The sequence below is a fragment of the Plodia interpunctella genome, chromosome 7, assembly GCF_027563975.2.
Source record: "Plodia interpunctella isolate USDA-ARS_2022_Savannah chromosome 7, ilPloInte3.2, whole genome shotgun sequence".
NCBI lineage: Eukaryota > Metazoa > Arthropoda > Insecta > Lepidoptera > Pyralidae > Plodia > Plodia interpunctella.
The window spans coordinates 10,086,415-10,102,948 of NC_071300.1; the positions used below are offsets into that span (position 1 = coordinate 10,086,415).

Sequence of the window (16,534 nt, forward strand, 5' to 3'; positions counted from 1 at the left end):
TATTGATAATAAAAACACAAAATTATATTGATTTAAACTAAAAACTATTTAAATTTGAAATAACTTATAAGTATTATAGACATTGTTCGATAAATCGTAACACTGGTGATTTTCTTTTATCAAACACAAAATTGGTAAATAAATAAATAAAATCTTTATTCAAGTATCTTAATAGCTATGTTACAATAGTACACGTATAAAAAAAGTACAAAAATAAATGTTGCCTGAGCTAGGGTGAAAATCACCCTGTGTTTCAGGAGTTTAAAAGCTAAAAAAAAGCTTGAGTATCCTATAAATAAGTGTAACAAACAATTATGAAAAGCAATTAAAATAAAAACGTTAATAACATACTGATTTAAATCATAGAAAAATGTATACTTGAGATATAACTGGTAATAATTCCTATGTAGATACATATGTCTTATGAAGTCTTCAATATGTCATATGAAGATTCATATGACATATTATGGCTTCTTGGAGAACTTTCTTAGTCACACTAAAAAACGGATAAAAGTCAAGTTATTTGTTAAGTCTATTGTACAGGAGAGGGCCAAGGGATATGAAAAAACTAGGGGAGAAGGCATGTTTTGTAAGTACGTTTTTGGAATAAACAATATCTTTCCGTCTTTTGTTTTTGTAATGCGTTCTGTTTTATGATTGTTCTTAATATAAATAATTGCATTGCATTGGTCTACTGAATAAGCAATAACACGCAATTGATTTGTATAGTTATTTATTATACCAAAGATGAAAGAAGCCAGACCCGTGTTTTGGCGACGTGATTGTCCTCCCACAACAAATAAGTCTTTCACAAGAAATTGACTTCGCAAAAGCCAAAACATTTTCGCCAATTCTCCCATTTCCACGCGTTTCGTTGCTAATCACAAGGCCAATTAAAAGCGTTACAAAAATAAAGTCGTTACCGCTGTAAATAGGTTGGATAATAACTTGGATAATAACAGCGGTTTTAGAAGTGGGCCATTCTAACACAACATAATGCTTCCAACGTGAAGTACAAATGCGCAGAGGCAAAACGGGTTACAAATTGGTTACTTGGAAAGCCTGCGAACGCTGTTCAAATTTGTAGAAATGTCACCAACTATTTTCTCTTGTAGTAGTCAATATGATACGTTTAAAAAAGGTAATTTATATATTTTCAAGCGAATTTTACTAAATACCGTGTCTTGCTTGAACCACTTCGAGTATACTTTAGGTTTTGTTATTTTTTCATAATAGTTATTATTAGTTATAGTGTAAATCTAAATACACGAAACAATATTTCGGTACGTCAATTTACACAGTTTTCGTACGTTCTAACGTTCGAAATACAAAGACGAATGATACGAGAATTTATCTCCGCCTTCATTAACTCCTAGTAATTTTTTTAACAATCAAACGATTTTATTTATTTGTGTCATCTGTATATTTATTTACTCTATATTTCAAACGCGTAACTCGGTAACTAATGTAGGGCGCGTAAACAATGGCATTACTTTTTGCAATATTATCTTTGTTTCTAAGCGGAGCACGTATGTGTGTCTGTTCTTAAGTGCTTCCGACACCACCTAGAATTTGGAAGAGATATTGTTTTACTGTGTAATAGATAATGATCGTCACGTAATGTATTTATTTACCCTGTTTTTTTTTTTTAGTTTGAATATAATTTTCTTTTAAACGCGCACTCGGAGAGCAAACCTCAAATATGAGATACAAGAAAATTTACAGGCGATTACAGGAGTTTATCCTAGATAATTTTTTTACAATACATCATCATTATAATGCTTGTATAAAGTTTCAACGATGGATTTAATTTAGATGAAATTTATGCACTGTAGTACAGTCAACAGCACATAAGCTACCCAATTTTATTGCAAATTCGTCACTATTACCGTGGCATAAAGACATGTGGTCGACTGTACAAACTAAATAAAAAACGGGTCATCCATGTCTTAGCTTCTAAGCCACAGACAGACACACATACAAAGACACGTGAATCTCATAATTACAATCCCACCGACACTGAAGAAAAAAATTATTTTCAGGTTTCCACGAAGCGATTGGCGAAGCTATAGCTCTATCTGTCGCATCTCCCAGACACCTTCAGACCTTGGGTCTAGTCCAGCGCTCGGTAGACGACACTGCCCACGATACAAACTACCTGTTTACCCAGGCTATGGACAAGCTGGCCTTCTTGCCGTTTGCGCTCGTCATGGATAGATGGCGCTGGGATGTGTTCACCGGAGACGTGAGGAAGGAGCAGTATAATTGCCATTGGTGGAGGTTGAGGTAAGAAACCTAACTGCGGGTATAAAACCTAAACGCCGTGCAACCAGATTTGGGATTACACTCAGTATTTACCCGGTTTTTTCCCAAGTACCTCGGCGCAAACCCTACTGGAGGATGGGTTTGCGCAAATAATTAACGTAAATCCATTTATGCATGTAACACCTCTGCAGGCAGCGGTGACCACATCCCATGAGGTGGCTTGCATGCTTTTCCATGCTTGGTAGTATCCTATAAAAATAATTGTTACGACCTAATTTTCTATGGGACGTTCAAATTCTCAGAACAATTATCGACTAAATTCATATTATAGTCGACGAGCACACAAAAATACTTAGCTTCCAAAACCATCGGAATGGAAGTAAGTTGTCTTCATGATATTATGTTAGATTTTTAACATCGTGAACCATAGATAACAACAGCATTCCCGAAGACAACAAAGTAAGAGCACATCACACTTCTAAATGTATAGGTTAATTTTTTCATGAACCTCAGGCTTAGAGGCGTCACAGCTGCGAACGACATCGAGATCAGAGTCAAAGCAATATTAATTCACATAAATATTTTACCATCGACAAGAAAAGAAGACAGTTCTGTTATTCAACCCATCAAGTTACGAGCAAATCAATTAATCTGAAACATCGAAGCCGATATGTAAATATAGTCAATCCTTAGTAATTATCTATGGTTGGTCAGACAAGACAATCACATTGTTATTAGATAACCGGCGAAGTCAGTCGCGTGCGCATAACGCTCCGGTCTGCTGGTCAGTTAAATAGCGTCTTCTGGGTCAACTTATGCAGTTTTATTACTGAGTGCATTCAACATTGGCATAAAAATGCACTTGTCAAATTTAAAATTACTAGGTTTGTCCGTGTTTGTTCAATTGGGAGTATCTGGGTAAATGTTAAAAATTGGTCTGGGTAAATGTTAAAAAATCTAATACGTCTGGCGAATTTTGGGCTCAACGGCTGAAGTAACTGGGAAAACGCTCAGACGAGATGTAATATAATCTTTAAAAATGTTATAATTTAGAAATTGATTTCAAATTATACGTAAACATACTTATTTCGTTCATAGTGATAGTATACAATTGTATCTTAAAAAACGTTTCGGTTACAGTAACAATAAAACTACAGGCAGTTAAGATTACAAAAATGATTATTAGAAAAAGAATGAAATTACACAGTTGCACAGGAAGCGCAATGTGGACCAGTTGATGTATTGCGGTCGCCGCTCGGCCTTGACTCTAACAGGTTTAATTCTAGATGAAAGCAAAAGCCAATACAAGTCATAGGAGTCAGGGGGCAGAACATTTGAAAGTAAATAAAAATACATTTTTACAAGTTTTTATAAAGTTTTACCTGTCCCGTTGTCTGTAATCAAATCTGGCAAGTTAAATTTAAAGTAGGAGAAATGTAACTTGCAAGATTTGATTACAGACAGACATCGGGACAGGTGATAATAAATAAAAGCTTGTTAAGTTGTGCCGATCGTGCCATTTGTAAGGATGGTTAATGCTTCTATGCTCAGCTCAGCTATTATCAATAATGAAAAAAAAAATCCAAGTCCTATGACAGAGGTTGTCGCTTGTTGTTTGTACCATACAAAGACTTTTTGCTTGTACTGAATGATACTTGAAAGTGATAATCCGTTCAACATTTGAGTTCACTTACATAACATGTGAGATTTACAAATCAGCCTAATTATTATAGGCTTTTTGAATAATCAAAAATGAACTTGTTTATTGGGCTTATTGAATATTAGTTTTTATCCGCGGCTCCACCCTAGGTGGAATTCCCAAGAACAGATATATTTTTTCTGTAATGTGTATTCTAAGCTTATTCTAATATATATTTTTCTAGTGTAGTCAAAATAAATTTTGCCTCGACACAACCAATCTTCTTGAGATTATATTATATTCCTGTATTTACGTACGAAAAGTGATTAACTAGTTTTTGTAAGTAATGAGATTAATAAGAAGTCTTTAACATCAAATGTTACGTCTTGTCCAAGAGTTATTCAGAATTGAGTTTTATATATGTTTATTATTATATTTTTTTTTCTGTCGTATATATTGAGTTGACAAAACTGAGTTATATATATGTTTATTATTATATATTTTTTTCTGTTATATATACTAAAAACTAGTTAATCACTTTTCCTACGTAAATACAGGTTAACAATTTATTTGAAAGTATGTTCAAAGTGATATTAAAATGATCAATAATTACGAATTACGAATTCAGGTTACCTGCAAATTTTTACGTTTTGGTTAATTTACGTAATCTGAACAGGATTTTTGATGTAGTTCATTGTTTCTATTACGTCATTGATAATAAAAATGGCACGATCATTTATCCTAATTGTTGTATTATGACGTTATTTCGGTTTCATTCGCTGCTGTTAAGCGTTGGGTGGATCGTCTTCCTACATTTCTCCTCCACGTCGCAAGTCCCATTGGCACACATATCTTAATATCAACGTATCATCTCGATCAATTAATAATTATTAATCCATTCCAACTTTCATTTAATTTCAATAAAGAGTTTTTTAAAAATTATCAAATGTTATTATTTGACGACTTCCATGGCCTAATGGTCATCATGCCGGACCGCACCTCCAGTGTAGCAGACACTGGAGGTGCCGGGTTCGAACCCCCGGTCAGGTCAACACGGTAAATGATTTGTACTTTCAGATTGACCTGAGTCTTTATCCATTATACATATGTTATAGAATATAGTAACAGCAGTTGTTGACTTAGTGTCCCATAACACAGGTTTCGAACTTACTTTTGGGCCAACACGATTTGTGTGATTTATCCCCATACATATATTTATTATTTATTAATTATAAAATTTGCCCTTGCCCAGAAAAAGGCTATAAAAATTCTCAATCAAAATAACTAACATATTGGCCATATTTTTAATTGTATTTTTTTTGCAGGGAACAGTATCAAGGAGTGAAGCCTCCTGTACTCAGGTCAGAGTTGGATTTCGACCCTGGCGCGAAATACCACATTCCTGCCAACATCCCGTATATAAGGTAAGTGCTAAACTCAGTGTAACAATAAGGATAATTAATTGTTACAATCACATAAATTTCCAGTCGCTCTGGTTTTTGTTGTTTCGAATTAATTAATTAATTTATAGTTTTCCCGACCGCAAAATAAAATGAAAAATATTTTGGACCAACTAAGAATTTTTTAAACGTTTGTAAAATTTTATTTATTTAATTCCTCTTAAGCTTTTGAATTGAGCCTGTAGCTAAATATTTTAATAGTTATTATGAACGACCAATTTAAAATCCGATTAATGAATTTAGGTATAAATAAACCGATGTTATTAAAATATAGGCTTTAATTATCATTCAAGATTTTCATGTAATAAAGATAAAACAGGTAATTTCAGTTTTCAGTACCAAGACTATAAAAGTTGGTTGCACTAGTCAACTTTGACGTTAAGTTTAACATTTTGTATAAACGTCGGCGGCGCGCAGATTAAAGTCAACGTTAAAGTTTGTGCAACTCACCCTAACTAAGATCACGACGTTACTATATTATGTGCGTGTCTCTGCGCCTATTCTTAACCAATGTTTTGCAATGCTACAATTTTGATTGCGTGCAATTTCATATACAAAATCATTTAGACTATTACAAAAAATTCTAAAAATGACGTGCTATTTGTAGATATATTTTAACCCGAAGAAATGAAATGACGTGATATTTTTAGAATTTTTTGTAATAGTTTATGCTGCAAAAATAAAAAATGATTTGATCTTGCAAAAATAGAAAAGTGTTTTGAAAAGATAATACCATTTATAGGATTTTTCCCCGTAATTATATGTTGTATGTATGTGCATATACTGAGCATGTTTTTTAATTATCCTTAAAAAGCGAAAATGTTACGTTATTCCAATTAATAATTTATTGTAATTACTTAGTTACACGCAACAAAGTTAGTTTTTAATGCTGTCTGTTTGTTAGTATGTAAAACAAATATTTTTAATATTTTCATCCCGTGTATAAATGCTCTTATTTTGATCACACTAACTCTTTATGATGTGAATTTCACTGGGTATGGAACACGCTTCTCAACGGGAACTGGGATGTGTTTCTCCACTGGATAAGGAACGGCCACTTTCTTGACAACAGTGAGGGTTTTGTGCACATGTTCTTCTTGGTGGGCTTCCAATCCGTGGCCTCCTAAATCACCATGGCCTCGAAGCAGATGCGAGTTAATTATTTTATTATTATTACGTGTTGACCAACGCATCGGGTCTTACGTGTGAATTGCGTAAAGTTAACATTATGTAACAGAACCATCTAAAATTTTCCTAACAACTCAGCTAACTCACCGAGAGGAAATTGATGCCTGCTACGATTTTATAAATGTGTAAATATGATTTAATCGTTTTGATTAATTGCTTAATTGAAACTGTGTTAGCTCTGAATATAAAATATTATGTAAATTTCCATTCCATAATCAAAACGCTCATAGCGTTTTGATTATTTTACCTTTAAGTTTTTTAAAGTGACCATTTATCGTAGGATTGACAAAAGAAAATACGTGAAAAATATTCAATTTTTTTTTAATACTTTCGTCACTATTTACAAAAAGAGCAGTCGCAAAACTTAGCTGAGAACTAACATGAGATAACATTTAAAGCTAGATAAAACAAAAAAAACACTAAAAAAGAGATCAGTTCTGTTTAGTGGTGGTATTCCTCGTGACCACCCTCCAGGCTTCCGCCATATCCTTCCTGTCCAGAAGAGGCTTCCCAACCATGGCTTTCGTGTTTCTCCTCTTGGATGATAGGCACCGGTACCTTGACTGTGTAAGGCACGTGTTTTTCTACATAGTGGGGGACGTGTTTCTCTATATGCACAGGGTAGGGCCTATCAACGGGGATTTTGACTGGGATAGGCACTTTCTTCTCTACTGGGTAGGGGATGATCTTTTCTACTGGGTAAGGCGCTGGCACTGGCACCTTGACAGGGTAAGGCACTGGTTTTTCAACGTGCACTGGCACCGGGTTGTCAACGTGCACTTTGACGGGATACGGCACTTTTTTCTCCACTGGGTATGGGACAGGCTTCTCAACTGGTACCGGCACTGGCTTCTCAACGTGGACAGGGACAGGGTTGTCGACTGGTACTTTAACTGGGTAGTGTACCACTTTCTCAACTGGGTAGGGAACGTGCACCTTCACTGGGACCTTGTATGGGACGTGGACTTCCTTTTCTACCGGGTAGGGCTGTGGCACGGGCACTTTAACTGGCACTGGGATATGTTTCTCGACTGGGTACGGCACATGCTCGTAGACCTTTACTGGGACAGGCCTGTCGACATGAACCTTGACTGGGACGGGCACATGCTTCGTTACTGGGTACGGCTTGGGGATATATTCAGGTACTTTGACGTACTCTTTCACTGGGAAGTGCACGGTCTTCACGACGGGGTACGGATGAGGCACGGGCACTTTCACTGGGTATGGAACACGCTTCTCAACGGGAACTGGGATGTGTTTCTCCACTGGATAAGGAACGGCCACTTTCTTGACAACAGTGACGGTTTTGTGCACATGTTCTTCTTGGTGGGCTTCCAATCCGTGGCCTCCTAAATCACCATGGCCTCCGAAGTCTCCTTGGCCTCCAAGATCTCCTGAATCACCGCCGATATCTCCATGACCTGATTCGATGTGACCGAAGTCGCCGCCGGCGCCGCTGTTGCCGTACCATTCAGAAAGACCTCTTTTCTCTTGTTTCTTGTCTTCTACAGCGTTAGCCTTTGTGTCTTTCTCCACCTTTTCCTCTGCCGTGGCCAGGCTCAAAGCCACGGCCAGGATGAAGGACGACCTCTGTAACGAAAGAAATCAATATTAGTCACTGAAAGTTACACTTTTCATGTCACTGTCACTTGCACTTTTCACTGCACCTCCATAATTGTGTATATGTGTTAGCCTACTAACCAATAGCTTCATATTCGCCTTGCTTGTATGTCAGCGATTGCTGGAGTGTAGTGCAACCACTCTGTTCCCCCCGTTTTATACCACAACTAAAGCCGTTTCGTGGATCTATGTTGCAAACACTTTCGCCCGTGCTCACGATGCTTTCCATGTGTGTGTTAATTTATTTTTTATTTTTTCAAAGATGCACATTTTGGATTTGGTTTTGATCCGTTTCTTGCACTGATCCATGATTAGGTCAGTCCATTATTTGTATATAAAATCGACTGGATAACATAAATCTGTAATCAGAATAAATTATTAATAACTAATAATTTATTTTTGAAATCAAAAAAGACTTTACGGTAAAATTAATGTAAGTTTTACGGATAGTAAACCAAACATAAAAAGGTTTTTAGCGCGGTTTGAAGAAAGAAAAAAAAATATAGTTGCATAAAACACATAACATACGGAGTACATACAGAGTACATACAAATTGGTGTAATAAGAAAAAGCTTAGATATTTAACCTAATATTTGTATGCAAAAATAAAGCAAATGAGGAGCATTCTATCTACAAAAAATGTATTTTATTTTAATTCATAAAATATTTATTTATTAATATTTGACCTGTAATAATATTTTTTAATTAATAAAGTCTTTGAAGTTCGTTTTCTTCGAAAGCGATTAAGTAAAATTATTATTTTTTTAACATAAATATATTTTCTCATCCTAAATTACTTGTATTATAATCGATCATAATACTTCATATCTATTCAAATGTTAAAAATAATTAGTATATGTTATAGTTAAGTAACACATTGATTGATGGTTCTATAACTTCTTAAGTGAGACAACTGACCAATCATATAAAAACGAATGACCGTTTTTTTATCAGAACAATGTTACTAAGATTATTAGAAATGGTTACGTATGAATACATTGTCAAATTAATATTAGATTGATTGATACATGATTATGAAGAATGAAGTTATTTGAATATCGTTTAAAGTAATTTTACCATTCAAATGAATTCAGGATTAAAATGAATTTACTTTATTCATTATTGTGTCAAAATGACAGACTGATCTCTTTTATTGATAAAACTATAATTAATATCACCAAAAATACTGCCCTTAAAAATCGGCCATAATAAAAAAGTATTAATAAAAATGTACCCTTATGTATATATTTAAGAGGAACATATTTTAATTTTAACTAGCATATAACATACATTTAAGTAACAGCAATGAAAAGCGATTAGGTGAAAAAATATTTAAAATACGAAACGCATAAAACTATTTGTTAATATTTCAACTTACATATTTTGTAGATTATTTCTAGATTTATTTCCGTCGTTCAGAAAAAAAATATATTACCTTATTCCGAGAATCGGAAACTTGCGATTGACGTAACTTTAAATGAAATGACATGTGTCCGTGCATATCCGCTTTTTATACCATGAAAATGGATAAACGGTTATTGTTTTCCCCACCCTAATGAATCGATATTCGATTGTTATATAATCTATATCTATTCACATTCATAATGTACTGATTCAAAAAAGTTTACTGTATAGTAAGTATATTTACCCGTCCTGTATTTCATGTGATTCCGCCATGGAATAGAACCACTCCATATGTCTTAAGTAGACGGTCGTTTAAAATCAGATTTATGCTTACCTCAGGCTTAGCGGCTCCACAATACCGAATGAACCCTGTATCCTGTAATACCCAAAGAGATTAAAGTAATACATTACTCGTCATAAATAGATATTGAAGACAAAATTGTTAATTAAAAAAATCACTAATCAAAAGTTAATAAATATATTAGGACAAATCACAAAGATTGAGATAGCCCCAAAGTAAGTTCGAGACTTGTGTTATGGGATAACTCAACGATACTATATTTTATAACAAATATATATATTGATAAACATGCAAGACCTGGGCCAATCAGAAGAAGATCATTTTCCATCATGACCCGACCGGGGATCGATCCCGGGCCTCTCGGTTCAGTGGCAAGAACTTTACCACTGCGCCACCGAGGTCGTATAATGTAGTGGAATATAGATGAATTACTATGTTCCACTGTCACACGTTAATAAAAACTTAATTTTCACAAACTTGTCTAGCGTTCACAAATTAATTGTTATATTTGTGCGACATGGCATAAGTGAAAACTATATCAAGGCGAGCTAAGCTATTAGTTGATTTTAGCCAAGAGTGTTAGGTAGCATTACATTTATGCTGCGCACACGCAGTGCTGCGTCACGGAGGGCTGGAGAGTTCAGACTTTCCGATTGGGTACTCCGGTATCGAACTTGCGTATCGACTTCCCAATACCCATGCATCGGTAAAAACATAATTTTAAATTTGTTACTTCATCATTAATAAAAATAATAATAAAAAATCTCTCGGTTGTATGGAGTGCTTACGCTTGATAATTTTATTTTTCAAAATTATACTGCACAATTTTGTAGCTACCAAATTTCAGCTTTAGAGTACGCATAGTCTCCGAATAAAATGATTATGGCATACAGACAGACTGACGGACAGACGGACATGACGTAACCATAAAAATGATGTAGTGCAGTAGATGTACGAGACGTTATAGGAATTGATCGGGAATCTTAAAAGAGAACTTTCTTTCCGTCTACGCTTTAATGGCTTAACCGCTGGACCAATTTTGATGAAATTCGGAATAGATATTTTATAACTCAGCGTGAAACATATACTGCGGTTGGAACAAAATATTGTAAGACATAACTAAACATTTAGCATATTATATAAACATACTGTTAAAATATCTATCTTCAAAGTCAAGTTGTGTTTATGATTATATAAACTAATTCAATCTTGTTAGAGAGTTTGATCGACAGGTTAAGGTTAAAAATCAATCAATTTTTTTTTATAAACAACGTGGTATCTATTTGTAATAAAATATTGATGTAATTCCTTGTCAATATAAAATAGAATTAACATTATTAAATCACGCGTACTCGTAAGTCGGAACTCTGTTTCTCATCCAAGATATTAGTTGTTCGCCGCGAACTTCGACGCGACCTCGCGAACACAATATTTTTTTTACAAAATTGTGAATATTTCAAAAACGACTTGACCGATTTTGTTGCCCAACGAACTTAAAAATTAAATTGATAGATCCTACAAAGGTATGTAATATCTAATATGTTTGTAACGCGGTAACTTCCGTTGGTCTGATTTTGATGAAATTTAAAACCTTTTAAAAATTTCATAATAATCAGATATAAATAACAAGACATACATACAAAAAATGAATTTTTGCTCCAAGTTGATTTGTAGACCTTGCTCGCTCGGTCAATCTTTAAAACATTTTATAATTAAATTAAATTATTGTTAATCTTTAAAAAAATATATAATTAAATTAAATTATTCACAATAAATTATAATATATAAGTATATAATATTTATAATATTTATTTATATAATATTTTCTCATCTTATATCCCGAGTTCATTATTATAAACCAGTTTACAGATGCAGTGAACCAATGCATTCCTACTTAGCTTATTTAAAGGCTAGACTAGCAAGTCTAGATATCTAGATCTTGTTACATAAGTACAGGATATCGACCACGGGCAAATGGTTGTATGGTTCCATTATTTAAGTTTGCGGCGTTTGGTTCCGCCTTAGGATAACGATCACTCAATATTCTCTCGTGGATGTCGTATGAGGCGACTAAGGGACACACAGACTTGGCAGCTAATGGGAGACAATAACGTTCCTAAAGAGACTTGACGTCTGGCAGGCGGCCTGTGGTAAAATCACAGTAGAATCTTCAAAAATTCAGGGTTGGTTTTTACGTTGACCCCGGGCTTAGGGGTGACACAGCCCAGAATGCCACCGGGAACATGCGGAGATGAGACAGATTTATTTTTGACGATGCTTTTATTCAGCTGTTGGGACACTTAGGAGCCAGCCGCAGCCACCAGCGCATGTACAAGTCAATAAATAAATATATTACGACAGATCACAGATTGATCTAGCCCCATAGTAAGTTGTGTTATGGGATACTAGCTAAACAATACTACATTATGTAACAAATATATATATATAGATATAAACATTCAAGACCCGGGCTAATCAGAAAAAGATAATTATCCATCATGACCCCACCGGGGATCGAACCCGGGACCTCTCGGTTCAGAGGCAAGCATTTTACCACTGCGCCACCGAGGTCAATAATGAGGAAGGGATAAAAATTGGAGATTATTCTCATAGGCGATAAGTTAGAACCAATCACTATTCCATTAATACGACTGCCATGTAGCTAAACGTAGCCTTCGAGATGTACATCTCTGGGCTCTGTCTAGCCCGTAAGAGATAAAGACGCGATACTCTATCATTATCTGTAACACTTAACAAAACCAAGCTAAAACAGCCCACTATCTTGCATTTTGCAATGCCATAATATTATTTACTGGCAACTACTGTGTAATATTCACCTGACAGCTGTCAAAAGTTCACCGGAAAACGGTAATAGTGTATTACGTATTGTTACCATTACTGGCAACACCGAACACAGAATGACAAGCATTGATACTATTGACACACTTGTGTAAGCACGCGAGATGCGCCGACGCACTCTTGCGCAATTTGAATTTGAAATAGATATTACAATGCAATTTTTTTTTGGTTATCTAAAATTCTGCACTTTATTTTTTTTCCGATAGTGATATGTATCGGAAATTTATGTAGGGAACAAATGCTTGGCTACGTCACAGAAATGGCCAACCCAGGAAGTATTGGCTTGATGTCGTGAAGGATGACATGTAACAATGGTCTGGCAACTAGGGATGCCGAGGACCGTGCGAAGTGGAGACGAAAAGTAGGACCCTGTGCTCCGTCACTCAGCGGCTGAGGTAGAAACCGGGAAAGCGCTAATAAGAGAGACTAAATTGCAATAGTTGATGTGCTGTAGACTGTACTTGCTAATATCGGATTTATTAAAATCTGAATAGGTTAAATTGTAAGACAATAAACAAATTGTATCAAAAAGCATTCCAATTTATCGTTAAGTATGAACTAAGTAATTCAATTTTAATATGTGTAATTTTCATTTTTATTACGTTGTTTAATTACCTTGTAATAATTTTGTTCTTGTTTATGAACTAGGCTGTATGTAACATATAATTATTGGAAAAAGAAAACGTTTACGAGCAAATCGGCATTCAATTATACAACACTATCGGTGGTTGAATTACAAGCGAAACCAGAGCGCGTCGCGGTATAACATAAATTATGTAAATAATATATACATTTTATGCCTGCTCCACACTATCGTGGACCAGACGGCGGCTTCGGCATACATTGCTTTTTCATTGCGTTAAAAATCAAATCCAAACTACAAATCAAATCATTTATTCAGAAATTAGGCCTTCACAGGCAGGCTTTTTACGTCATATTCTAAATTAAATGATATTTACCAAAGCTACAAACTACTAGCATTTCGGAACGACCACTGCTGAGAAAAAATGCCGAAAGAAACTCATTCAAACAGTGTTGGTCCCTATTGTGCCAGAAGGGCTTACCATTTTTTAAATATAAATTTATGTGCCATTTTTATCAGTAATATAAGAATGTAATTACACAATAAAGTTTTGATAGTGTGAATCCGGTTATTTGAAGTGGTTGTGATCGAGTGGTAATATGATTTTCAGCATTCTTATCAACATTGTGCCTATCGTGTCATCCATGTTGCATTTAGAACAGTGACACTGCAAGACCTGGAGTGATCGTAAAAAGAAACCTAAAAAATTTTTAAGATTTAATTGTGATTTTGTATCGGCCGCCTTTCTGACTACAACCCATTAGAAGTACTGTGGTTGCCTATCAGCTTCCAATGTCTTCCTTTAGACTAGATTATGACATCTGTGGAAGGATATAGAGTCCTATTCTAGGGCGGGACCACATGTCACGCGTAATCGTTCGACCATTGGCACGCATATCGTCAATGATGACATCGACTCAGCACTTCTTGTTCTTATAACTTCTGTCAATGGTCGGCAGTATGCAATTACCTGCCACTAGATGGCGGTAAGTAGTCGTAAAGTCATGTCAGATGCCTTTAGGGGACTTAAATAGTAAATAATTCACTCGATATGATGATGAGTATGCAGTTGGCCCAATTAAAAGCAGGCTTTACGTATATGCTTTCTCGTGCCTTCAAAAATGATCCAGTTCACGTGAAATAACGAAATACAATAAAAATTAATTACTTAGTAACGTTATCATTAACTGATCAGTTACGCATTAAGGTTGCTATGTGTTCGTAATCGTTACATTTCCTGCTTAATTTAAATGATTATCGTTTGTATTGAGAACACGTGGTTATCCTTTGTGCCACGTGAAAGATTACTTAAGTATCACTTACTAAATTTATGTCAAAATTTTGTATCTTCATATATAAGATTGGAACATTTACGGTTCCCGAATTGGTTCGGTTTTTTTACCAAGTATTAATAGTGCTAGAGCAGTGCGAATGACAGTCAGGATCCCTCCGAATGGCAAAAGGCAGATGGATCGTCAACGGATGCGCTGGAGTGGCGAACTGAGCAAAGTATGGCGCTATATAGCTAAGATAAAGAGAAGACTTTGTCCAAAAATTGAACATAAATGCCATCCTTACGTATTATAAAAAGAAGTCTTCGTTACCCTGTCTGTATGTTTTCACACATAAATGATGTGGGTTTACCAGAGCGAGAACGGGGCGGGTCGCCAGTGAAGTAAATATTAGTGAAAATAGTAATTTCCACGCGAACAAAGATGCGGTCGAAAGCCAGTCTATTAATAAAAACGTGAGCTAATGTAATATATTAACAACAAAATATGTAGACCAGAATTTGATTAAAGAGATAGCATATGATTCACGCAACGAATTCTCAAGGTCTAATGAAATGATTTAATATTACATAAGTAAAACTGTAAGTCGATGACTTGTCTTACAAGTATCTTACATTACACGGCGATGTGGAGCAGAATCGACACGGATTTATAAATATTTCCCAACTACTTACTATTTAACTTTTATTAATATTCAATCGAGGCGTGTGGTTGGTCAGTTACCTCTAGTAGTTGTATAGAAGATAATACCAAAAAGACTTCTACGTAAGTATCTTAACGTAGCGTAGTGCGACTTGATATTTACGTCTTACCATCGAGTCGATTCGCAGTGAGACGCAGATAACCAATCACAGCGCGCTATTATGTATCAACGACAATCACAGCACAATGTGATTGGTAAACTCTTTGAACAGTGAGTGTAAAGGTAGTCTTAGGTTATAGAAAAAATCTGTCTCTGTGTCGTTTACAAAACCTTTCATATATCAGTCGGATTGCTATGCACAATTAAGTGACTTTACACCCAATTAACGCTCAAAATCCTTGGTGTAACATTACATCCGTGCGCAATTAGGATTCGATCACGAAACTTCCGAGGGTGGATTTCTAACCACAAAACTACAAGTTTTATGCTTGCAACGACACGTACTGCTTTACTGTCGTACCTATTATGTCAAACATATGTCTTTCTTATCTCTTAAGCACGATAGACAAAGTTCCCATACATTGACAATCGTAGCACATTGTTCTATCTTTACGGTACAGTCACACCATGTGAATTTATTCCTTAAGGACTTAAGCAGTGGTAATACCTGCCAGTTTGCAAGGAATTCGCGTAAGTTGATTTGCTGTTAACTGTAGACAATCGAGAGTATTCCATCGAATACGGGATTGTGTAAGTTACTTTATTACGCTGTGGGTTGTGGTGCCACTCGCAGCGGGAACTAGCTTAGCTATGCTATAATGTATCTCTATCTCTTTCTATTTGATCTTCTCGTATTCCAGGTTCATTCAGCCCAGTGATACTACAAAGCTGGAAGTCAGGGTTAAAAAACCTAAAATTTTAACGATTCGGCTATAACTTTACAACCAGCCGCTTGCCTGACGTAAACTATCCTAGGGACTACTATTGTTATCCTACAGCTACCTAGGCTGTGTTCCTTAGTCGCCTCCTACGACATTCAGAACAGGATATGGAATGGTCTTATACTAGGACAGAACCACACGCCACGATGAGGATGGGGCGCCATAAGCCTATTTTACGAAACTTGTAAACTTGAAAACGACTTACAAATAACTTATGAGAAATCAAAAATTGAGCGGAAAGGTCGCAGGTTCGTATCCTACTCGTTCCATATGAGTTTGTATACCAATATAACTCATATGTCGTTCACCACTTGCTTCTGGTGAAGGAAAACATAGTGA

At 35.4% G+C, this 16,534-nt stretch overlaps 2 protein-coding genes across 2 annotated transcripts in view; one reads left to right on the forward strand and one right to left on the reverse strand.

Moving 5' to 3' along the window:
* Positions 1-16,534, forward strand: part of Ance-3 — a 171,547-nt gene that overhangs the window by 39,463 nt on the left and 115,550 nt on the right. Inside the window, exons 8-9 of the mRNA XM_053747257.2 lie at positions 2,043-2,286; positions 5,230-5,328. Of these exons, the coding sequence (XP_053603232.1) occupies positions 2,043-2,286; positions 5,230-5,328 (343 nt within the window). The remainder of the gene's footprint in view (positions 1-2,042; positions 2,287-5,229; positions 5,329-16,534) is intronic.
* Positions 6,857-8,360, reverse strand: LOC128671098 (uncharacterized). The gene is made up of 2 exons (XM_053747258.1): positions 8,254-8,360; positions 6,857-8,142 (listed from the first exon to the last, which is right to left on the reverse strand). The coding sequence occupies exons 1-2, from the start codon at positions 8,263-8,265 to the stop codon at positions 6,994-6,996; spliced, it is 1,161 nt and encodes a 386-aa protein (XP_053603233.1). The 5' UTR covers positions 8,266-8,360; the 3' UTR covers positions 6,857-6,993.